The 25,025-nt window shown below is 37.7% G+C and overlaps 1 protein-coding gene across 1 annotated transcript in view; it reads right to left on the bottom strand.

Moving 5' to 3' along the window:
- Positions 1 to 9,881: 9,881 nt before the first annotated feature.
- Positions 9,882 to 25,025, bottom strand: part of ZEB1 (zinc finger E-box binding homeobox 1) — a 132,084-nt gene continuing 116,940 nt past the window's right edge. The window contains exons 6-9 of the mRNA XM_067291855.1: positions 19,827 to 19,932; positions 16,554 to 18,361; positions 14,904 to 15,084; positions 9,882 to 12,342 (exon numbers count right to left, since the gene is read on the bottom strand). Of these exons, the coding sequence (XP_067147956.1) occupies positions 11,804 to 12,342; positions 14,904 to 15,084; positions 16,554 to 18,361; positions 19,827 to 19,932 (2,634 nt within the window). The 3' untranslated portion in view covers positions 9,882 to 11,803. The remainder of the gene's footprint in view (positions 12,343 to 14,903; positions 15,085 to 16,553; positions 18,362 to 19,826; positions 19,933 to 25,025) is intronic.

Raw genomic sequence — 25,025 nt, 5'->3', positions numbered from 1 at the left:
CGCTGTCGTTGGAAAAAAAAAGCTGTGAGCCCTGTGGGAAAAGCAGAGTTTCTCAGGGAGAAACCTGGATTTTGGACCATGAGCGGGCAGAGGAATCCAAGTGCACCCTGACCCCAGAAAGCACTAGCTGTTTTGGGTCATGTGCCAGTGCACCTGATTTTCCCTTTGCACCGTGTAGCTTCCCAGCAGAGATCTTCAGACTTTATTCCAGGGTCAGACCCTGCAGTCTTTATTGTGTCTGGCCTTTTGGCTCAGTGTGATGACATCCTGCTGCCAACAGCTCATTTGTAAGCAGGCGAAAACCAACTTATTCTAATTCTGATTATGCTAAATGACTAATAGCACTAATTGTGGCCTCTGCTCTTGTAAGAGCTTGAAAGTGAAAGAAAGATGTTGACGCAATAGGGCAAAGGACACTTTCTAGCTCTGACAATAACTCAACAGCCTGGACCAAACCAGCCCTGTGTGCTTGTGGAGACTACTGACAGAAAGTGCAGCTCTGCCTGCAGACCACTTTGTCTATGGTCTTGCTGGCCTTTGTCATTTACTTTAGTTTTTGGCTATCAATATAATCTTAAGCATCATCCTGCATGGCTTGACTGAGCTTGTACCTCATCAGAGCGTACAGAAACCCTGTGGTGGATGAAACAAAACCAGAAAGGTTTAATGTCATTAATCGAGCCCTCCTATTTATTATTTTGACCCAAAGAAGTATCGTACAGAGTACAGACATAGGGCTGAGGAGCAGGGAAGCCCTGTTTCAAGTCAGCCAGCACAGGAGGTGATTCTCAACTCTGCTCAAAACCAGAATGACCTGTGTGCACCATAAAAGAAATAAAGAAGTTCTGAGCAAGAGCTGGAAACCTATGCAGCTACATGTACAGGAAACAAAGAAAAGTTTGTTTACTGGTTACACTGCACCTCAGAGAATCAAATGTCGACACAGAACTAAAAGCAGAGCAAACCCAACAGTTTAGGTTTTAACTGTGCACTGTTACTACTACGGTCTGCAATGAAAGAGTCTCTCTCCCTAGTTTTCCCAATGCGATTGCTGGGCTACATGCCTTGGCCAAATAAAGCCTGTACGGGTTGTCACTTCTGGCCAAGCCTGCTTTAAATTAAAGTAGCAGAACATTTCGTAGAGACAAAATCAAAGGCCAATGAATGTTATCAGTAAATATAAAACAGCTTTAAAAAGTGTTTCAGCTAGATCTACTAAATTGCTCTGTTTGAACTAATTCTTACTTTCAGCAGCTGTATAAAAAAATTGCAATCCCAAGACCACCATGCAGGCACTGCCTTCCCTGGAGGCACAGAAACCCTCAGCAGCTTGGGCTGTAGCTCAACACATGCTTGGCAGCCCTGCCGGTTTATGCCAGCTGCAAAGGAGCAGTCTCACTCCCTAAGCTCCCTTTCTCTTGCCCCAGCAAAAGCTTTAGTGTTACAAAGCGAACTGATCCAGTTGAAAAATAACCCAGGAAAGATGGCTGGTCTCTCGTTGGCTGGCTCAATCCTGACCCAGCTGTACCAGCCTGAGATATGCACAGTGTGCAGAGGGGCAGCCCAACAGCTGGGAAGGCAGGAGACCCTCCTCCAGCAGCAGCACTTGCTAAGGCTGACTACACGTGGTTGTTGTTACAGTGTGTGGTAATACAGGCCTCCGGATGTTTAAACATCTGCTTCTAGGCGTTCCCAGAAGTCCTCCAGCATCTATGTGCCAACTAATCCATCTGAGTGCACAAACCAGGTGTTTCGCCTGCATCACTTGGAGAGCACGGTGAGACTAAACCCACTCAAACCATTTGCACCAAGCTGCACGCTAGTGGGGGAATAACAGGATGATCCAGGAGTATATCCGTGTTACAGCACTCCTGAGGGATATTTGAAACTTGCACTCAGTCTTTCCATCTACATGAGAAGGTTTAAACCCTTCTGGAGGACACAAAGACTCTGTTGTTGGGTTAGTTCTACTTTGCATGAGAGAATTTCATATTTGTTGGGCTAGAGAGTGAACAAATAAACATAATTCTTAGCTTGTGATGGAGACCAAGGTGTCAGTTCTGCTGGCAAGGTCCCCTGTGTATAATGGCCCGACATTAGAACAAGGACCATATTTCAAGTTTCCCTTTTAAGGAGAGTGCACTAACCCACTACTAATTAGATATTCGTATTTGCTCTTGTGCAGTTTTTCTTTTCACTTTTTTCCTCTCAAATCAGCAAGAGAGCAACAGAACTGACAAAATCCTCAATCATCTTCCCTGCCTTTCTTGGCTGGACAAGCAGTGGCACATGTTGTGGGTGGTTCAGAACTGCACTTAGGATACTAAGGGATTGAATAATACCTGTCTTTGCCTAGCAGGGGCATTGATTTGGTCCTCTGCCCTAAGCAACCAACTTCCAAGTCATACAAGGACATGCAAAGACATGCAAGAACTTTGTCTTTGACACATTTCCTCCTCTGTCAAATTTGGTCAGGAATAGTCAGCAGGTTCAAAACGTATTGTAAAGTGAGCAAAGGGAACACATAGCACAGGCTCACAACTTGAATTTGCTTAGGAGACCAAGGCCAGAAACAAGGTAGGTTACAAGCCAGTGATAGCAAGGGAATGCTATTTTGCAAGGATATTTAATTTATTACTGCCCTTTTTTGACTGAGGAATATGCCATTACCCCAAATTCAGAGCAGCCCACAGACCATACAGAAGAATTATTTCACCCCTTGCAACAGCTTGTAATTCAGCAGAGCATCTCTGTGCACAGCTCTACCCTGCCAGCATTGTGTGCCTGCCAGGGGAGCGAAGGTCCTGCTTTCTGCAAAGAGACCTGGAGTACTGCAGGCAGGCAGAAAACTCCATGACAGGTAACAAACATCACATGGGTAATGGAGAAAGACCTAATGAGAACTGAGGGCAAAGCACAGTTCAGAAGCTGTGGAAGACAGCTAATTTAGTAGAATTCCAAGAAAAATTAGCATGTAAAATACGAAGTTATTAAGTATGAGAAATCTCATATAAGTTTAAAATTTGTATTTGGAAGGATTCTATGAATAGGCTATGGTGAATTAGATGCAATGGTTTGGTTGACTGCATAGGACAGTTCTGCTGTGACAATTAAGCTAGGCTATCTCCTATTTTGAGGTTTAAAGTGCTTTCTTCTCAAGCAGTAGCAGTATTTATTAGAGCATAGCAGATTCACATATAGACTTTTATTTACGTAGAGCAGTGGCAAAGGGCGCACACTTGTTTGGGCGCACTGCGCCCACACCCAAAACTGAGAGGCAACTGGATAGAAACTAGGTAGGAGCAGAGGATGGACTTAAACAGTGCTTTTAAACACACAGCTTAAAATTAAGAAATGTAAATGACATTTGACCTATATGTGGTTCTGTTTTTGGCATCAGATTCTCCAGCTATTTTCAATTATTTTTAGATACAGTGAGCTGAACAGGTTCAGATTTAAATGAACCCAATACATTTTCATTATTACAGAGTAAGTAATGTAGTGCTGTCAGTCTTAAATAGAGATGGTGGGGCCACAGAAAGGAACTAGATGAAATGCTTCCATAAATTACAGTAAAGCAGCGATTAAATATTTGTTTCCCCTAATGTTAAATAGCATCAGATTATTCTTACTGCAAAGGAGAACAGGCAGATCCTACAAGGATTTTACTTACATGAGTAAGCAATTACTTACATGAATTGAGCTGTTTCTGTAAAGAAGGATTATTCATACATGGAACATACAGGATTATTCATATGTGGAACAATTTGTTGCACTGAGATTTGTTTTTTCCTTCACTCCTCCTCCCTTCCCCCCCCCCCCCCGAGGATACAGCTCGAACCCTTAATGGGGAGTCACTAGGACCCAGAAAATGTCTCCCTGACTTGTGGCCTGCATGAAGAACTATGATGAACAAGACAATGATTTGGGCAATAGGACCACGTAGAGAATCAACAAAGCTTTTATTCTTTCACCTCTGTAAGAGCCATTGGTAGAACCCAAACTCACCTTCAGCCTGGCAGGACATTTGCTATCATGCTTATGGCAGCAATCCCTGCATCAGACCATGCAGGGAGCAATAAAGCACAAAGATTACTGGTTTCTGAAAATAGTTCTGGAAGTAAATTGCTAGTGGTCACTGATGATCTGGCCAAATGTCCCACCATCTCTCTTGGCATCTGATGGACCTGAATCAAGCACTTACTTGTTTACAAAGTCTGAGTCTCTGCTGCTTGAGCTGAAGAACCAACCTCTTGACTGCAGTGTAACAGGATAAGCTTGTCAAGTGTATAGCTGCTAAGCGGTGAGCTCTGCTGTGCCAGTGAAAACTGCAGGAAGGCTCAGCTTGTCATATGCTTTCAGAACAAACTGCATGCTAAAGTAGAAGGCAGCTCACCTGGTCATGTTAGAGACCTGGGTCTGTTCCCAGCTGAACCTGCAACAACCTTGTGCAAGCTATATTATCATTCATCAATTAAACTATTACCCATTTTCACCTAAGCCAGGAAAACTGGCCTCATAATCAGGGTTGGGAAAGGTACAGAAATTTAACAGTCATTACAAATGCTAGAATTCCTTGTTGCTTGGTTTACAAAGTGCCTCTCGCTAAGCTTCAGGACATACCAAGAGCACTTTACACAATATATCATCTTGGAAACCAAAATGCCAATATGAAAATTCCTGTTAAAAAAAAAAAAAGACAATGCTATGTTCTGGGGAACTTGAGTCACTATATCAGGAAATTACAATTGGCAAAGTGGGAATTCACAGATTGAGGGGTCACTGTTCTCCTACACCAGGTGGTGCAAGCTAGGAGCTCCTACAAAACATGACTGCTGGCTCCTACCAAAGGAATCTTTGGAGCTAAGTGGGAAAGAAAGCTGACTTGAGGTCAGCTTAGTCAGCTTGTCTTGATTGAGATCCCCGTTATCTCTGCAACCTCAGCTGAGATTGCTTGACCTGGTCAGGCTGTAACCATGACCACTTCAAACAACCTACAGCCATTAGCAGCAGCAGCAGCGGGCTGAGAGGTGCTGCAGGCGGCACTGCCAGTTCAAACAATCTCAAAGGTTAAACCTTCCTCCCCCTCACTCCAACACTTACTGCTCACAGGGACTCCAAATAAAGCATGGGGAAGTGAGATAGCTGTTCTGCTCCTGGTTTGGAGGAGACCAGGGACAGAATTACATTTAGCCTGAGTGAAAGGAACTGAGGGCAGCTGTCCTTAATTGGGCTAATTTGATTGAGGGGAAAAAAAGAAAACCAAACAATTCCAAGTACCCTTTTTGTGTATAGAGACATGACCTTCCAGAGCTGTTTAACTGGCAGCCATTGTTATTTTCAGAATTTTGCATGATTTTCCAGTGAACTATTTCTTGAACAATCTGGTCCAACACACAGATTTTATTCTTACACACTGAAAGAGCAAAATGCTTACTGTATACCTCTGTCATTACTTACATGTCATTAAACACAAGGGAAGTGCTTCACCAGCCACATGTAAAAAGTTTCATTGAATTCAAGTGTTTGACTGATATTCATCAACAGGCATGCAGGATTTGGCCTAAAGAAAGAGCTCCTAAAGAATAAGAGAATGAAACAGAACCCCTGTCATTTAAACTGCTGTCAAATGTGCTCTGTAGCAGCTCACGCACACATCTGTCTTGTCTTTGGGCCCAGGGCTGCTAAAAGAGAGCAGACTTCTGGGTGTAAGAGGAACAGAAACTCATGAGGAATCAAGCAAAGTTAGTGTATGTGTATTTCTTTTTTTCTTTTTTTTTTTTTTAAGGTTTAACTCATTTACCTCCTTAATTCCTGAATCAATATGCAATACAAAGCTCATGATCACTACACACATTCTAGTTTACACAAAGCTGAACAAAAAACAAGGACAAGCCCCATTACAGAAAGGTTAAAATCCAAAAGCAGAATCAGAGAATTCGAGACTCACTGAGAAAATCGAAAGGAAAGACCAACATGGCATTCTCATATATTTATTATATGAAGATTGCTTCCTATTGTTGTCATCATTTGTAGAGATCTTTTGGGGGATTTGCAAGGGTAGAAGTGGTGTCTTGGAGAATTTTACATAGCTGTAGGTTAATACTACAGGATGTTCAGATTCAGCATAGTATAGGACCAAATCTTGCCATGAAATGGACTCCTGAAATCAGCATATTCTGTGTTTAATCCCAACAATCAGACTACTCTCTAATTACAGTTTAAAAGAAAAATGGATTTTTTTGTGAAATAATGGAATATCTCATAATATATGGTTTCCAGTAGAGATAAAATATATACAATATGTGTAAGAAGCATAGCAACACAGTTCAGAAGATTGTGTGACAGATTAGTGACCACAGATTGATAAAGAGCAGAGGTATAAAAGCAGAGATTTGTAAATATTTGCTGAAATTTGAGAGTTCCTTTGGTCATCACCCTTTTGTATTCATTTTTGTGAAAATCAAACTGTGTGAATAGTATTAGAACAAATGCCCACGAAAAATATGAAGAATAAATGATCAAATAAAGACTCAAAAGGTTCTAATTTTGAATTTCCACATGAAATTTAGAGATTATTATAGTGATAATGAAACAAGCTATTCTCCCAAGGAAAGAGGAAAAAAAGTAATTTGTATATTTAAATACCAGAATGTGAATTGCAAAACATACTCAGAAAAAAACTCTTTCTGAACAAAGAATTGTATGCAGACATATAAATTGCTAGCAAATAAATTAAGAATACCACACTTTCAGGAAGTGCTCAGGTCTGCACGTATTAAGTTCTTTTACCTTTTCTACTCTGTGCTCAGAAATCATCCTCTATCTTCACTACTGTCTCCATGAGCAAAATGGACTTTTCTCATCTTCAAATTATCTTAAACTCGAATGGTCTTCTGGACCCTAGAAAGTATTTTCATTATGGCCATTTCTGCACTATAGACTTCTATGCTGGTTTGGAGTGTGAAGCCCTGATCTTCATAGCTTTGATGATAAAAGCCCCTAATGGAGCATTTTGCAGTGGCAAAAACCGTGCTTTTAGTAGTGTCATATTTTCTCTTGTGTAAATGGCTTTGCTTTCAAATTGCAGGTATGTGTTGTAGCCACTACCATCCTAGGCACCCTTTGCTACTACGAGTATCAGCAAAGCGCGCCTTGTAGAGCTGACGACTGGGTGTCATTGTCCGCAGCCCCTGCAGGAACTGCATTAGCATAACTATACTTGAGAGTGTGCACATAACACTTTGGTTGTCAGTTTAAGCAATTTTTACTCAATCTCTCAGAAGAATACTGCTCTTTAGGATAATTATGTTGCATTCTGGACAGATATACCATGGTGCATTCTTCTTGTACTAAAATTTAAAATAGCTATTGAAACATACTGGAACTCTGAAATTAGCCAAACTAACAAAACTTCTTGATTCCCTTTTTTGGTATCCACTAATTCATCTGATTACTTGTAATCCAATACCATTTTCAAAATGCTTTCAAGCTCATGCATAAGATACTGCTGAGCATCTCTATGTCGCCAATTACACATATGACTGCTCCAGATGACTGGCAATCAGGCAGAGACATCCCTATGGAGAATTAGAGAAAAAGCCACCAGAATTACCACTGGGATGACATACAGATACTACTAGAAGAGGACAAACCAGTCACCTCTCTCCAGAGTATTTTCTACTCTTCTCTGTAGCCTTAAGATCCTTTTTCAACTCCTGTTTTCTCAGGATCTCAGAACTGTGTTCTCTATCCTAGGCCGCGAAAGTTAATACTTAGTTCTTCTGTAACATTTTTCCTATAGTTATTCTATAATATTTTTCCTATTCTCAAACTATGTGATAAAAGGGGACAAATAACCATGTCACAATTTTGCAACTGTAATTCTGAAGCATAGCAATTAATTATAACCTGGAGCCATAAAATGGGTCAGCAGCTGAACCCAAAGCAGAGCACGAGTCTCAGGTTCCTGCTCTATTCCACATCGTATCCAAAGGCCACTTCTCTTTTAGTCAGTACGGGCTGGAGACTGTCCTTTGCCTGGTGTCTGCTTAGCTGAGACAAGCCGTGAGTGGTGGGTACGAGGAAGGCAAAGGCACAGACCATAGCCTAGGCACACAGGGTGGCTGATGAGCTTTTCAATTTCTGACCACAGAAGAGGTCACAGGACAAGGGAGCTTTATTAAAAATATTGTCACTTCTCTTTTCTAACTTTTATTTATTTATTTTTTAGGACAGAATACAAAGGCCTCTCACTTTTACTTCCACATTTTCTCATGTGTGAGACCTTTTCTCCTTGGAACTGCTGTGTCATTAATTTATAGGGAAGCTCTGCGTTGCTGCCGCTAGATTGCTTCCAGTACCGCAGTGGTTGCCCCTACAGCCATCTTGGATCTCTCTGCACTACACTGTAGGCATCTCACTGATGGAGCTGGGAATAACATCTTGGGTCTCTTAGCACATCTTTGTTCCAGATGAATTTACTTGCCTAAATAAAGATGGATCAGTTTTTGTGTTTTTCAAGAGGATAATATATGATGTTTTAAGGTCACAAACATCAGAGGCATCTCTGAGTTTAACAGATGCAAAATTCAATACACCAATCCATTTTGAAGATACAAATGTTCATAATGGTTTCATAGTCTAAGTAATGAATATAAACTTTCTCCACAAAAACAATGACACTTCCTGAATCAAAACCGCTCGGACTTTGTTCTCTATCAAAGCATAGTTTTCTGTTGCTTCATTTAAGGTTTTGGCAATCGAAGGTACTGACCTCTCACATGCAGCTTGCATTTATGCGAGTGACCTTACATTTGCTCAAATCCTTTGCTCTGTTTCTAAACAGAGCACAGATTTTCCTTCCATCACATTTTCAACAAATGTTTCAGTAGGTTTATTACTATAGACAAGTAAGATGCGCCTTGGTTATGAAAAATATCTCCATCTGAAAATAGGTTTAAAAAGGGCATTTAATTACATAGAACAGAGACAGTTTTACCTGCGACAAATCCTGAACCACCTGATCAATTTGTTATAATAATAAGCAAAGGGCAGACTTACTGATGTAATCTAAATAGTTATTTTTTTCAAAACAGCTGTCTTACTTTTACCTCAGTGGTATACTACTGAGTTAGGAGCTTACTCCATTTAACTGGTACTGTACTGCAAAATACAGATAAAGTGAAATATTTAATATATCAGATAAATCTTTTATATGTATCAATGTTGAAGAGAGAATAAGATTGAGAAGTATTCAAAACTTAAGATATTTGAATATAAAACAACTTATAAGATGTTCATGAAAAAACAAAAGTTAACTGTTAACCCCTTTTAGGGATCATTAAAAGAGCAGAACTTTGTTTAAAGAACATTTTCTAAACTTTGTGTAAACTGCAAAACATTTAAAAAGCTATTTCTAATACAACCTTAAGACCTTTGTATTTACATTACTGAAATTACATATATCAGTAATATTGGTGCCATATCTTTAGAAAGTTCAACAGCAATATATACATCAACTTTTTCATTAGCTTATTGCTAAATCAAAAAAAACACTTATAGAATTAATTCCTTTAAAAGCAGTCTGACTGAAATAGAACATTATAATATATATTAGGCAGATGCAAGAGAAAAAAAAGTAATCACAAAAACACATGGTTTGTTTTGAAAGCTTAGCTGCTCTTCTAATGTTTGTAGAAGCAACAACCCAAGGTAGCAGGGATCTTCACCTGCACACAGTCAAACCTTTCTTTCACTTACATGCTCCTTACATACAACTGAAAGTGAGTATCTCTACTGAAGCAAGAACCAGGCCTGAAAACATCTCATAGAAATAATTTAAAATACATTTTTAAAATTACTAGAATAATGACAGTAAGTCAGACTTGTTGACGCATTTTATTGTGAGATGGGGAGTCTGGTAAAAAACTAGAAAATGACCATGATGTAACAAGGAACTTAAAAATGAAGTTTCAGATTTGTAACATACATACATGAATACAGGAACAAATTGGCACAAAAATGTTAAACATTGTTCCCAACACTGTTTATAAGATTATTCTAATTTGGCTTACTAAGGAAATGAGAGTTTTATGGTTAGGCTAATCTCTTAATAAAACTGCAGAGCATCATGCTATTAGTCACACAGTGAATTTTAAAATTTAAGAGCTTTATATTAAAAACTGGGTAAAGGTAAAATGAATTGATTGCAATTGTAAAATTAATACATTCCCATTTTAATTCTTCTGTTCTACAGTCCAAGGCAAGTATAAATGTTAACATAACACTGTTAAATCAAATCTCAATGCAAGAGAACCAATTGCATCTCTACTTTAAATCTTATCAACTTTCCAAATTTTCATACTAAAATATATTATTGTATTAATACAAACTACAGTATTATACACTACACTGTGTAATAAATAAAGAAATATAAAAATAAGACACATAAATATAAAAGTTTTCTAAAACTAAAAAGGTACATATGTCAGTAAGAAGGGTATTAATACTGCCAGGTTTGAAGACATACAGTACAAAATGTTGCACAGATCTATAAACTAAAAGAAATAAAATAATACTGATAGGTAAAAATCAGCTAACATTGTTAATAAATGGGGTCCATAATAACTAACATTTGAAAGTACTTATGAGCCAGATAACATTTCATGTATGTGTCTGAAATTAAAGTAAACCAATAAAGCAATAAAGCAGATTAGAAAATTTCCCTTGTAATTATTGTAGAGAAATTCTGCAAGTCAGGTATTAACCAAAAATACCACCAAATAATTAAATAATGAAATATACCAGTGTTCTTACTTCTCTGATGGCTGAGTGTTTTTTCCCCATGATTAGTTTAGAAGTTTGATACAAATCAACAAATGCTAGTTATCGTAGGCCACACATTGGATAAAGGCTGGTTAGAGCCTTTATAATACTGATAAATGGCACTTACAGCACACAGGTCTTGCATAAGGCCAAAGGAGATACAAAGCTTCATATCATATCCTTCATATTGTTACTACATACTCAAAACACAATTACAAACACTGATTTTGACAACTTTGCTGTCCTTTCCAGTATTAACACTGTTAGTCCCTGCAATCAGAACTCAACAACAATCTTTTCAACTACATTTTTAACCACATGAGTAAGAAACTTCAGTTCTTCTATCATCTCTGCTTTCTTAAGGCTAACAATACACTTTAAATGATAATATGCTCTACTACAACATCTAATGTTATAAACCGCTACCTTCTAGGTTGAATTTACAAAGGTAGCCAAGCACTGTTTGCAACTGCATTATGGGTTTCTGCAAAAGGGAATTCTGTAGTGCAGAAGTTCTCACATTTTAAAAACATAATAAAATACTGAAGCGGATTTAAGAAATGTTTTACCATAAAAAAAAAATCATATAAACCTCTCCCAATTGTACAGCTTAAAAATTAATCAACTTAAGAATGAAAATTAATACTGATAAAACAAACAATGCCAGATGCTTGTCTAATAAATCAGGCTTCCTACAACCTGGTAAATCTTTGCTTCCAGAGTCACTGTATTTTTCTAATCTGCTTCATGTTACAAACTTGTTCCTAACTTTGAAAGCTGTGTGAAAAATTACTAAGTTTGAGGTTCAGGCACACCTGGATTTCTTTTTTTTTTTTTCTTTTTTATATATATATTTTTTTACACAGTAGTGAACAGAAATCACAGTATGCAGGCTACTGCGTTTCCATGAATAGCATGTATAATATAGAATGAACTTCATTACCAATTTTTTTTTCCTTATAGAAAAAACTATCATTTAAGCTTTATTTGTTTTTTCTTCTGATACCTGCCCATTATTCTGTATAACTTCTGGTTCTGCATTGCTTCCTTGATTTACAGCTTCATCATTCTTGTTACCTTCAGTTTTCCCTTCTTCTTCTTCATCCTCTACTTCTTGTAGTTTTCTACATTCTTTTTCTTCCTGAAGTCCTTCCAACTCTTTTTCTTCCTCCTCCTCTTCCTCTTTTTCACTGTCTTCCTCTTCTTCCCTGGTTAGACTCTCTCTCTCATCTGAGTCGATCTGCGATGGAGATGCCCTGGCGCCAACGTGCTCGTTATTGAGGACCTCTTGTCCCGTCTCTTCCTGTTCTGTGCTATCGCGCTCTTCTGCCTCTCGTTTGCAATAGGAGTAGCGATGATTCATGTGCTGAGAGTAAGACCCCGAGTGTGAAAAACGCTTTCCACATTTGTCACATTGGTAGGGCTTTTCCCCAGAATGCAGTCGCATGTGTTCAATCAAATGGTGTTTATGTTTAAACGCTTTTTTACAGATTCCACACTCATGAGGTCTTTTACCTAAAAAATAAACCATAGACATTTGGAGCTTTTGTATCTTAAGTTTTAAAATTTATACTGTTGTTTTCCATATAAAATGCTACTGGTAAATGTATTGCCAGTAATTAATAATTTTATTTAACCAGATGGTCTACTCCTACCATTATCAGGCTGGGATTCTCACATGAGACCAAAGGAGAACAAGGGTAACTTGTGAGCTTTTTAGGAAAGCTGTACATCAAAGGATAAGCAGATTCTCAGATGCAACTTTTAGCACAAAAAATGTGTGAATATGTATGAATTAGAAAGGGAGACATTTTTTCTTGCAGTAAAAGTCATTCAAATTCAAAATCATTTTAACTCTTTTTTTTCTACATTGACGAAAATTTTAAATCAAGTAAACTTTTATATTATTTTTTGTGCACAAAGCCCTTGCACCGTGTTAGAGGTAAAAGGAAAATCATCCTAAAATCTAGGCTGGCACAGATGAGTGCCTCATGTACAAAACCTACTGAGTACACGTATATTAAACAGAAAAATCTCTGAATTTGTTTAATTCTTTTTCTGCTTTGTTTCTCAGCTTTCTTCCTTTTGCCTTTCTGTTGCTGTTTTTAGAGTCTCTTGTAAACACAGCAGGAACCCAGTTATGTTATTTTGCTTTCAACACTCAAAATTGTTAGGCAAAACAATTTTGCATAGTCTCAGCCCAGACATAAAAGATACAGACAATGAGACAGCAGCTTTCTGGTTGCTCTATACAGAAGAGCAATACTTCCATGTCTAACTTTATCAAACAAACATTACATCTGAACATGATACTTAATCTAAAAGTAGAACGGAAAGAACAATTGTGTTATGAAAATAAGGAGTTAAGAGAGTTTCAGAACAGGAAAGATATGAAAATAGATACTCTTAACAAAAACAATGTGAGAAATTTGATCAAATGGTAAAGAAAAGGGGATTCTGTATCTTTTGAATTCTGTATTTAAATGAGATGAAACAGAACAACATTAATATGCAGAAATATTATGTAGACAACAAACCAAGAAAAAGAGAAAATTCTTTGAAGATATCTCAGAAAAGATTTTTTTAAAAAATACATAAGGCAGCAATGGCTATTCAAGAAAGACTGAAGATACCAGTCTGGAGCCAAAAGGAAAAATTAGGTGAAATTAAAAATAAATATCAAAGCTGAAATGGTGTTCTTCTGGGGCTAGATTCTAAGTCTAATGAATGTCCCTTAATTTCAGATGATTGCCAATTTGGCTCAAATTGAAAATCCTTCATGCTAGATACACTATCTTTCATGTAAAGTGTCATACGTGTAGATGTTCCTTTTCTCTTAATTATTGTTTATAGTTCAACAAAGTAAGTTACAGAATCACAGAATGGTTGAGGTTGGAAGGGACCTCTGGAGATCATCTAGTCCAACCCCCACTGCTCAAGCAGGGTCACCTAGAGCACATTGTACAGGATCGCATCCAGGTGGGTTTTGAATATCTCCAGAGAAGGAGACTCCACAACCTCTGTTGGGCAACCTGTGCCAGTGCACAGTCACCCTCACTTCAGTAAAGAAGCTTTTCCTCATGTTCAGATGTAACTGCCTATGTTTCAGTTTGTGCCCGTTGTCTCTCATCCTATCGCTGGGCACCACCGAGAAGAATCTGGCCCCATCCACTCTACACCCTCCCTTCAGATACTTATACACATTGATAAGATCTCCTCTCAGCCTTCTCTTCTCCAGGCTGAACAGGCCCAGCTCTCTCAGCCTTTCCTCATATGAGATGCTCCAGTCCCTTAAACATCTGAGTAGCCCTTTGCTGGACTCGCTCCTGTAGCTCCATGTCTCTCTTGTACTGGGGAGCCCAGAACTGGACACAGTACTCCAGATGTGGCCTCACCAGGGCTGAGTAGAGGGGGAGGATCACTTCCCTCGACCTGCTGGCAACGCTATTCCTAATGCACCCCAGGATACCATTGGCCTTCTTGGTCACAAGGGCACGTTGCTGGCTCATGGTGGACTTCTTGTCCACCAGGATGCCCAGGTCCTTCTCTGCAGAGCTGCCTTCCATGAGGGCAGCCCCCAGTCTGTACTGGTGCATGGGGTTATTCCTCCTTAGGTGCAGGACTCTGCGCTTCCCTTTGTTGAACTTCATGAGGTTCCTCTCTGCCCACCTCTCCAGCCTGTCCAGGTCCCTCTGAATGGCAGCACAGTCCTCTGGGTTGTGAGTAAAGTAAAGGGTACTCCCTTTACTTTAGAAAGTAAATTAGAAATAAGAAATCCCTGTTTACAGGTCATGGCTCACAGCTGACTGTCCAAGAGCCAGATGGAAGAAAAATACCATATTCCAATTCAGGATTTAGTTCTTAAAAATGGAAAGAAGAAACATGGAATAGCATTGTTTGTCAAATAAATATACAAAACACACCCTTCTGAAGAACTTTGAGTCCAAATGATAATAAGGACTATTACATTTCGTTCTGCTCTCCCAACACATTCTGAGAATTGGATTCCAGTTGAGGTTATCAGTTACCCACTACCACTACACTAATGATTTGAAACTCCATTTCCTACTACCTACCTGTGTGTTCATACTTATGTCTCAATAAAGAACTGCTCTTCTGGAATATTTTGTCGCATAAGTCACACGCATACATCCCATTTTCTGTCTTTCTCATCTTTTTCTTTGGGGGTGTTGAATCAGAATCATTCTGATCTTCTACGTTCGATACTCCTTCTGAGCTAGTGTCTTGCCTTTCATCCTTAAAAAAAATTACAGAAAAGGTTGAGCTCAAAAAAAAAAAAAAAAAGCACTGTTACAGTAGAAAAGTTTATAAGATGTGACCTGGAGCTGTATTGTTATTTTCAAACAATTCAGTAAATGGACAAACAAATTTTTTAGACTTACATAGCCAAGAAAAGTCTCCTGCCTGTTCTGGTCCCTGCCACCATGTGCACACAGAACTCTCAGTGGGACTGACTTTAATCATACTCAAATTTGACTGTTGGCCAGATCTAAACTATACTGATACATCATGTTTTCAGGTCCAGAAAATAAGTGTGATGTTCAGGAGGGAAGGAAGATTATAAAGTACTTCAAGCAGTGTTAGGAACTTCAAAGATCAAATTAAATATTTAGCTGTATTTTTAAACTAATGTTTATCACCCACATCTTGCTATTTCACATGAGTTAAGGCTTTTTTGAGGATGTTTTCACATAAAACTATTTAAATCATCAATCAGATTTGCAAAATCAACCACCTTCTTCCTCATAAATTTACCACAGATCCTACTTAAATGAAAAATCTGGAGATTTCAAATGTTTCATGACTGAAAACAGTTTTTTCAAAAATTATAACTGTAATCTGTTTCTAACCATTTCAAGGGCTGAGATTCACCTACAGGAAGCATAAAATTATTTTCTACTGATATCAGCAATATCAAAACACACAGAATTAATTCTATCACATATCAAATTTGAATATAACAAGGCTTCTCAGTCTCTAGCTATAAAGAAGTCTGTGTAACATGCTGAACAGCCCATTTCTAAGTTTCAGTTAAAAACACTACACCTTTGCATGAGTCACTTTTATATTCTGCTCTGTCCCTACCTCGATATGCATAGGGAATTCTCAGCAGAATGAACTCTGATCAGATCACATCTGAAAGTACCCAGGAAGGAACAGAACAAGACACAGGAATGGAGAAGATAAATACCTGTCCTATTTCCAATTGAAAATGCATCTGAATTTTGTTTACAGTGTCATTATTGTATGGGATGAGTTCAGTTACTCTTCAAACCCAGAAAGCAATATGAGAAAGTATCACAGCAGGGAGAACAGCAAGAAGTTCCAAATTTTCTGGATGTGGGGAAAAGGAGGAGATATGGAGCCAGCAAGAAGTGAAAGCAATGGCTTTACTTTGCTTTTGATTAGGATTGAACTGGCTTTAAAATACTGAGCAGTAATGTTCCAGAAGACACTTTGGAATGACTGAATACAGTGAAGAACTGACCTGTGTAGGCACAAAACTATAGTTTGTGTCAGTCTGAACTCAAGCTGACTAGCTTTGCAGAGGAGTTAGCAGTAACATCCATTACTCAACAACCAAGCCAAATAAACATGCTAGTTTATTGTATTTAATTAATCTTGACATTCTTCCATTAGCTTAGTAAGGATACTGAATGAACATGCCAAATACAACATCCAGGAATACACAGAAACTTAAGTACCTGATTTCCATTGGCTTGAGTCTGTTTTGGTGGTGTTTCTTGAACTGCAGGACTAACTGTAGTAGAGTATGTATAAGCCACCTGTGGAATCAAAATGGTTTGCTTATTGGCAGCGAGAGCTCTTAAGCATGGAACACTGTTCTGGTCAGTAATGGCAACAATTGTAGGTAACTGGGCAGTGACTGTAGGTATAGCAATATTTATGGGATTGGCACTTGGTGGGATTACATTTACAATAGGATCAGAGTCTGTAATACTGTTGTCCTTTTGTGGTTCTTTTTTTGCACAAGTTAAGTTCAAAGGTTCTTCTTGGACAGAATAAACACTGTTCTGGTAAACACTAGTTATGGTAGATCTTTCCAATAATTCTCCATGTTGCTTTGGTAGCGAAAGGTCAAGAGGTTCTATTTGTGGCTCTTCTTGTACACCTTCTGCCGTGTACGTATAACCCTGTGAATTTCTTGATGAAGAAAGGTTTAGTGGCGATGGGGATGGTGTGCAACTGCGTGAACCATTTTGAGTTGATCCCTCTGATAAAGTCTGAGATTTTATACTGACAGGATTTTGTGAATTACTTGTGCTGTCCTGGGGTTCGCTCACATTTGTAGGTCCTGCTTGATCATCGTTATCTGCGGGACTGCTTAATTTAACTTGTTCAGGAGAAGATGGTCCAGAAGACTGCACAGAAATTTGTCCAGCTTGCATTTTTTCAAACCACTTTTTTACCACATCTAGTGGTAGGTTTACTGAATCAGCTATTTTTGAAAGCTCTTCTGCGCTTGGTTGTGCATTTAATGCATAATATGCTTTTAGGAGCGATAAAAGGTTCTTTAAAGGTGGCTGACCAGGAGATAAGTTGCTCTCCCCAGTGTCTGATGGGATAGGGGATTCGGACTTCTCAGCTTCTGTTCCACTGGACTGAGGAAGCTGAGGAGGATTTTTCGGTTCATAGTGCTTTAATTCTTGAAGTGCATTAAGATCTCCTGGACAGTCATCACAAAGAAGACAAGTGCTATCATTGGTCTCTCCTTCAAAGTTCTTATCTTTCTCAGACTTCACTGTAAGATCTTCTGGTAATTTTTCATTTTTGCAACTGTTTGTAGGAACGGGGTTTTCCTTTTTTAGATTTTGTGGAACAACCTGAAGTTGACTTGGCTGCTCCAAGCTGTAGTTGATGATAATTTTGGTTGTCCCATCCTGGTCAACCAAAGGAAGACTGATAGCTGAAATGAGGGAATGGCCAGCTTGTTGTATAGATGCATTGCTGATTGTTTCTTGTTCTTTGGATGCAAGATTAGCATGATTGTTTTCCAATACTTGCCTTATTACATTACCATCCACTGCCACTTTAAGTACATTTTGAATGTCACTTAAGTTGATGCTTATGGGAGACACCAGACCTACTGTTGGTAGAACAACAGCTTGCACCACACCCTGAGGAGAACTGGTTGCCTGCAATGGGCTACCACTACTAAAAACCCCATTCTGCAATGGGGTTGAACAATTAATTCCTGAAGCAACCACTATGGGCTTGAATTCATAATCCACAGGTTCAGTTTTAATTTGGTTAACAGGAAGTTGCTCTTGCAAGGGTTTATTTTCTATCTTTTGTCGTATCTGTGGTCTTGCTGGGCTACCTGGTGATGCGGAAAGGGAAGGGGAGGAGCACTGAGACGTCTTGAGCCCTGACCGAGCTCGACCATTCACGGGCATCAAACCAATACACTTCTTACTGCTTATATGTGAACTGTATGAACCAGAATGAGAAAAACGTTTCTTGCAGTTTGGGCACTCATATGGCTTCTCTCCTAAAAACAAAAAAGAGAAAAAAGAAAGAAATGGATATGCAAATAGTTTACCAGGTTACAGTGTAATTTTATCAAGTGATAGTAACTAGAAGAGAATACATCAAATTGACCCCTCAAAGAGCTCTAGAGAAAAAAAATCCTTTACAATGAATTGAACAGATCGAGTAATTATGTCCTCTATAGCTCTGATCTTAGGATTCTTTCTTAAGTTTCATCATGATCCAATAGTAAATATAGGATGGGACCCAACAATCATGATAAATTCTTCTATTTCCCAGTACTGTCTACACTATCATATAAATGAGCTCTGTATTATACTTGTGGATTTCATTAAACTCCATTCAAGTAGTAACACTACAACTCCAGAAGTAGCATAAACTACTGCATTATAAGCTACTGCAGAAAGGAAAGAAATTAGGCTATGATTAACCAAAGTAAAAATATAAATGGCATAAATGCAAATGATAAAAGTATGAGAAGCTATGCATATTTTATTGCAGTAAACTCAAATACAGTATATCCAGTATAATATCTTCCTATAGTAACCACCAGCTGAATAAAAACAAGCAAAGTTTAAAGGGAAGCCAGACATGCAGAAGACAGATGTATGTTTGCCTTCAGAGATAAATCTTGGGTTAAACTATCAGGAAGCTGCATACAACTATGCAATTGTTACACCTATAGGCAGTGCTGGCTTTTCAGAGCATCTGTGTTATGGAGGAAAAGGAAAAAGGCAGAACAACTGGCTTTCTTCAGACTGAAAAGTATGTTGACTGTGGCTTCTCCACTCACAGACACAGATGCCACTGCCCTATGGAAATGAAGATGATGTTTGCTGAAGTAGAACATCCAAACGAAGTATACTTAATTGCTACTACCATGGCTGAGCAACAGATAAGAAAGGAAAAGATGGCCTAAAACCTTGTTTTTGGACTTACTGTTAATGGGTAAATTCAGGTTGAGAAAAACTGAGAACCTCTTTTAAGTGACTAAACTTAACTGTTAGATTTTCTTATAAATTGAAACATATACTGTTGTGACATCCTTAATGCGATTTAGTCTTGAATGATGAAAATCACAGCCACAGTTGGAAGTACAGTTGCTGCATACTTACTATTATCAACTAAAATTTTCTGACAAGAGTCATAACATGCTGAGTGCTCTGCAAACAATTGGGAAAGAACAGACGAGTGAAAAAGGACTGGAAAGATGCCTCCATTCCTTCTGCTACAAGGGAAGCTTTCTGTAAGTATCAGATCTTAAGCCACAGCTGTAAATCCTCTTGAGTTATCCTATGTATTTCCTGCAGTCAGCTGAAGGCTTTGTCACTAGTTACAGAGTCTCAGAGGAAGAAAAAGGAAAGCACTAGTATTTTAAACTTAGACTTACAAGTGATATCAAACCAAAGTTATAAAGAGTACAAATCACAGTATTAGCTACATAATCCAATGCTTGGTTTATTTACCACTGTGGATTCGTAGGTGCTCCTTTAGATGATGTTTATATTTAAAAGCTTTTCCACATTCAGTGCACTTGAATTTTCGATTACCACTGGACTGCGTCACATGTCTCTGTAAGAAAGAATTCATAATTATTGCGCAGAACAGCATAGCATATTAGAACAAAACCTTCTATTTTCACATTGCAACAAAGATGATACAACACAAAATTGAATATATTAATCACAATTTTATGGGTGTGAAGATGGTATGTGTTATGCATAAAAGAGCAACAAAACTGAGCCAGGTGTATCTTCTGAATAAATCTGGTACTGTAAAAAGACCCTTATCCTAACTTCAGATGAGGGTTGCACTAACATGTTATGCGAGTAAGAAGTTCCCAAATACATACTAATTCTACCTGTGAAAACAAAAAAACAAAAAAGCCCCCTAAACCACCAAATATGCCAAAGCATATGGCACTCAGGACAAAGAAACATTAAAGCATAAAATAGCCTGTTTAAAGTTTAATCAGTTCACTTCATTTTTCCATTTGCATGCTTCCAGCTCTTACTGTTGGCCTTAGATCCCATTAGGTAATGGTGGCACATGATTGCTCAAAAGATGGCTCAGTAACAACAAAGGCATTCTCAGTCACAATTAATTCTCAAAATAAATGCAAAAAACTAAATTAAAATAAATAACAATATTGAGAGATTTCTCAAGTACATAACATCAAACTATTTCACTATTTGTATTGAAGCTCTGAAATTATTTTTGCTATATTTTGCCTTGTGAGAGCTTTTATTGCTAAGTTCCAACTTATTTTTAATTTAGCTTTAGAATTATACTAGCTTTAAAAAATAGCAAAAGCTAAGAAAGACACATTTAAATTTATGCTGCTGTATTTTATTACAAATTGCATAAATCTATGAATATGTACTTTTAAAGTCAAAAATAACATACTTTTTAAAAGATGGAGCTGCTTAGTTTCCAGTATGAAATGGAGGTTCAAACTCCGTTTTAAGTAGAGCTAACTTTGCAAAAGGATACACTACCATCATTTGGATGCAGCTGCAGATTTTTGGTAATTGTGGCAAATATTTTCATAAACTCATTAATAGAGCTATTCATGTACTCTGGGGAAACGGTTTGCATATAGGCAGTTACCACATATCAGCTGATGTATGTGAACTTCCTTGTATGTGGAACTGTGGCCTGGAGCTCCCACACCTACTGCTGTGGTGGGCAGCACTGAACAGAAACCTAGTGCTGAGACTATTCTCTGAGTGAAGGCATGGCAACTTGGGACCGAGATCTGTGTTGGAGAAGTGGGGCTGAGTAAAAAGGCAGGATGATGCTCATATTCTGATTTATGACTTTTGATCTTAAGAATATTTTGCTGTACAGTTTGCTGGATCAGAAAGCTTGAGCACTCTGGTATGAGATACGCTATCCAAATTATCAACCCCCCTGCTCTATACTCTGTCCTCCTTTATACGTTACAGATGCTAGCAGATGACATAAATTGAAACAAGATGATCTAAACTGTTTCTAACTACTCTAAATGTAATAGTCATTACAATGACACAGGCTGGTAGGGTTAGTAAACAGCATCATCCAAATCCCAAGTCAGTTCAACAATAGCTCACTCGGTCACCTTTAGCAAATGTCCACTTCCCACTGATTTTAAATACGGGGCAGCAAAGCACACTGCAGGAGAGAAAGTAACTTGGCAAAAGGTCCCACTGTTTTTCTCCAGCATCTTTTCTATTCCTGTTTCTGCTTCTGCCTATGTCTAACAATATTCATTTAGCAAATGGAATTTTACAAAGGACTATTAAATAGGTGATTGATCTTTGCATCTTCAAAGTTTTGCATAATTATTCAGTATTTAGCAGATATTTTTATTATTTTCATAAAAGATTTCATGATATTTCCTGCACAGACCATATTTGAAGATGTAACAAATGGCCTTTTTTGCCATTACTGGTCTGAATCTTTTTCAGCAAAGGTCAATGTACGGTGCTTTTCCATAGAAAATCCAATGCAGAACTGTTTATTTTTAAAATGGTCCATTTCTCGTTGATCTTAACTGTGGGGAACCACACGGCTTGTCTGCATTTGTTTCTTCTGTGTAACAAAGGGGCCCAGAGGATAGCTTATTTTCCACTGGGGGCTATAAGGAATAGCAGACATTTTGAAAGAAGATGCTAAGTAGCAGCAACAGTGGTATTGGTGCTCCTAAGGACAGTAATATATCTGATTCTTTGTAGAATCAAAGCCATTATACTGATCTAAATATTGACCTTAATATTGATGTTACCCCAATGAAAATGTAGTTATGGCTCCCCAAAACATTAATAACTCCCTGAGAGAAAAACAGAAGAAAAAATAAATTCTTAAAAGTAATTTTAAAACTGATGAACTGGAAATTGTATTTTAGTCAGTGTTTCTAATTAGAAACTGTATTGCAGATCATAATGACAGGACAAAGATAAGACTGTATGTCACTTAAACTACAATTTACCATGATCTGGATTACTTTTAAGTTCAATCTTAACTTTGACTTGAATTTTTTTATTCTTCTTTCTGAAATATGTACATTTCTATAACATTTTCACACATTAGTTACTGAGATGCATTGAACCGTAATTCTAATTTAACATTTTTTCACTATATAACAAATAAGGCAGGGAGATATTCTGCTACTTCATACTAGCTATTTTTCTAAGCAGAAAATTCCTTGTGTGGAGTGCAGTAGTGTCTCAAAGAACATCCCTAGCCCAGCACACTCTTCCTTGTTTCTAACACAACACCTTGTCCTCACTCCCAAATACTGCCAATACAAATACAGTAGTATTTCCTTTTCCTCTAGTCAAATGCACTAAGCCCCTAAACAGAACAGGCACATTTGCAAAACTCCTCGGTGGGTGAAAGAAATCTACATCCCTTGGGACGAGCATTTGTTCAAGTTGGTAATTTCACCTCCCAGCAGCTCCTGTCCCTGTCCGTACAGCAGCTCCTGTCCCTGTCCGTACAGTCTTCTCCCTATCTTCCTTCAAATCTCTGCAGTGAGCTCTCCACTCTCACTTTTCCTGATTAGCGCTTGACTCTTACTGCCTGGTTTATCAGCTGTCTTTTGTTAGTCTGCATATCTTCTGAGCTTTGTTTAACTAAGTACCTTGAAGATGACGTTCTAGAAGATTGTGCCTGTCTGAGTGCGTTTTCCTTTTATGAGCTAACTTCACTGAGTCTAGACCACCATGTCAGGATTTACTTAAGCCTGCAGAGAATCAGGTACTACTGTTTGACTTGAGATTATACAGTTAAGGGATCTCAGCATACAGCTACTGCAGATGATGGACTAGATAAATAGTAATACTAAATATTATTGTATGCTTTCCATCTCTCAAAAATGTTTCTATCCCAGTCTCAAAATTCCAAATTTCTGATTCCAATGCCTGGAAGCTCACACTACTCTTATCAAATTTTGAATGAATTTTTCCATTTTCCTGGTCATAGCTATAAGCTGTCTTGAGCTTTCTGCTGGATAGCATTTGCATATATTTTGCCTTATCTTATTATATTTGTAATTCTTTATTCAGCTTTCTTTAATTGTTGTCTCTCTTACAGTTTGTGGGTTGTTGTATATTTTTTTAATCAGGGACATCCTCAGAGTCACTCTTCAGGATTTTTTTTTTTAAATAATTGAGAAATGACTCTTCTCTAAAGTATCATCTTTTGTATTCTTTCATTTCTTTTTCTCAGTTTCAATTTTTTTCCCCTTTTCTTAAATCCATATTTTTTGTGCCTCTGATGTGCGACATATTTTTAATGCACCTTATATAACTGTTGTTTTCTGCTCATTAAAGAATTAACCTCAGCATTCACAGAATAATACTCTATATTACTTTTAGGACTGAAATAACAAATATCAGCATTAAGATCTGTTACTAGCCACTAACACTGCTCCGCATCAAATGTTCATTTTGTTTTCGACTGAAGTCCACTCTTTTCATACTAGAGAATGGTAACTAATGAACGGTAATCCTGCAAAGTTTTTTTGAAAAACAGGAATTACAAGTACCAAGGTCTTGAAGACCCATCATTTCTCAGCTATGTCCATGGCAATGTAAAATTTTAATAGACTAGCTACAGATCATTCACTGATTGTTGATTAAAAAAACTAAAACAAATATAAGAACAGTTATTCAGTGCTTTCAAAAGTATAAAGGCCATTAATATATCTGAAACATCTCCTGCAGCAATAAAATTTAAGTATCCCTTTATAACTAATTTTTCTGAGTTTGTTTATTTGCTAGATTTTTTTCTCCTTTCATTCAAATTATTTGCAAAAATAGCAATTCTCTTCTTTCCAACCTCTTTCTTCTTCTGGTTTTAGGCTTCTAGCTGAAAAAATTGAAAATAAATTATCCATATTACTAATTAAAATATATTTTGGTAGTTTAAAATGACCAGAATATATGAAAAGCATTTATAGATTTCATAGATAGAAATACATGCTATATATAAGATGAGAATACCTTTAAAGTGGAAGCCAAATCAGTAAGAGAATGAGATAGACATGGATGGGAAATACTTTTAAATAAACAAGAACTGCCTTGTCAGATAATACCCGGCTTGAGGTTATTCCAGACCTTGTGAGACAGTAATATCCTTGAAGCAGGACGGCTGGTACTTCTTGTAATAATTTTTCCTATTTAATTTACCTGTGAGTGTGAACACTCAGGTATAAAAATGCACAACACATTTTTAACCCTGTTAAAATTGGCTTCATGATAATTTGTAGAACAGAGGTTAACATGCAAGATGTAAAAGAGTATTGCCTGTATTCTAAATTATAGCTTTTCAGTTTAATGAAAGTTCTGCTCTTCTGCAAGAAATAGTAAAGGAACTCCCCATTTACTTTCTTTTCACTATTCATTGTTTTTTATGTTCTTCAGCGTTTATCTCCTGTCTCTTCTCTGAAGAGTCTCCATCTTTTCAGTCCATCATCAGAAGGGATCACACTTCCATGTCCCTATCTCTCTAAAGCGGTGGTGGACCATATAATCTTTTTTTTTTCTAGGATAATTCCTGGCTGTTTCAATGAGTTTCAGTTGGTTCCTGAGCCTGAGAGTGCCTCAGATAAGCTATGGAAGCATGTAATGGAGATGGATAATGGGAAATAATGGAGATAAAAGAAGAAAAGAAAAATAAGG

The sequence above is a fragment of the Apteryx mantelli genome, chromosome 2, assembly GCF_036417845.1.
Source record: "Apteryx mantelli isolate bAptMan1 chromosome 2, bAptMan1.hap1, whole genome shotgun sequence".
Taxonomy (NCBI): Eukaryota; Metazoa; Chordata; class Aves; order Apterygiformes; family Apterygidae; genus Apteryx; species Apteryx mantelli.
This window is presented reverse-complemented; position numbering and strand designations above follow the sequence as displayed.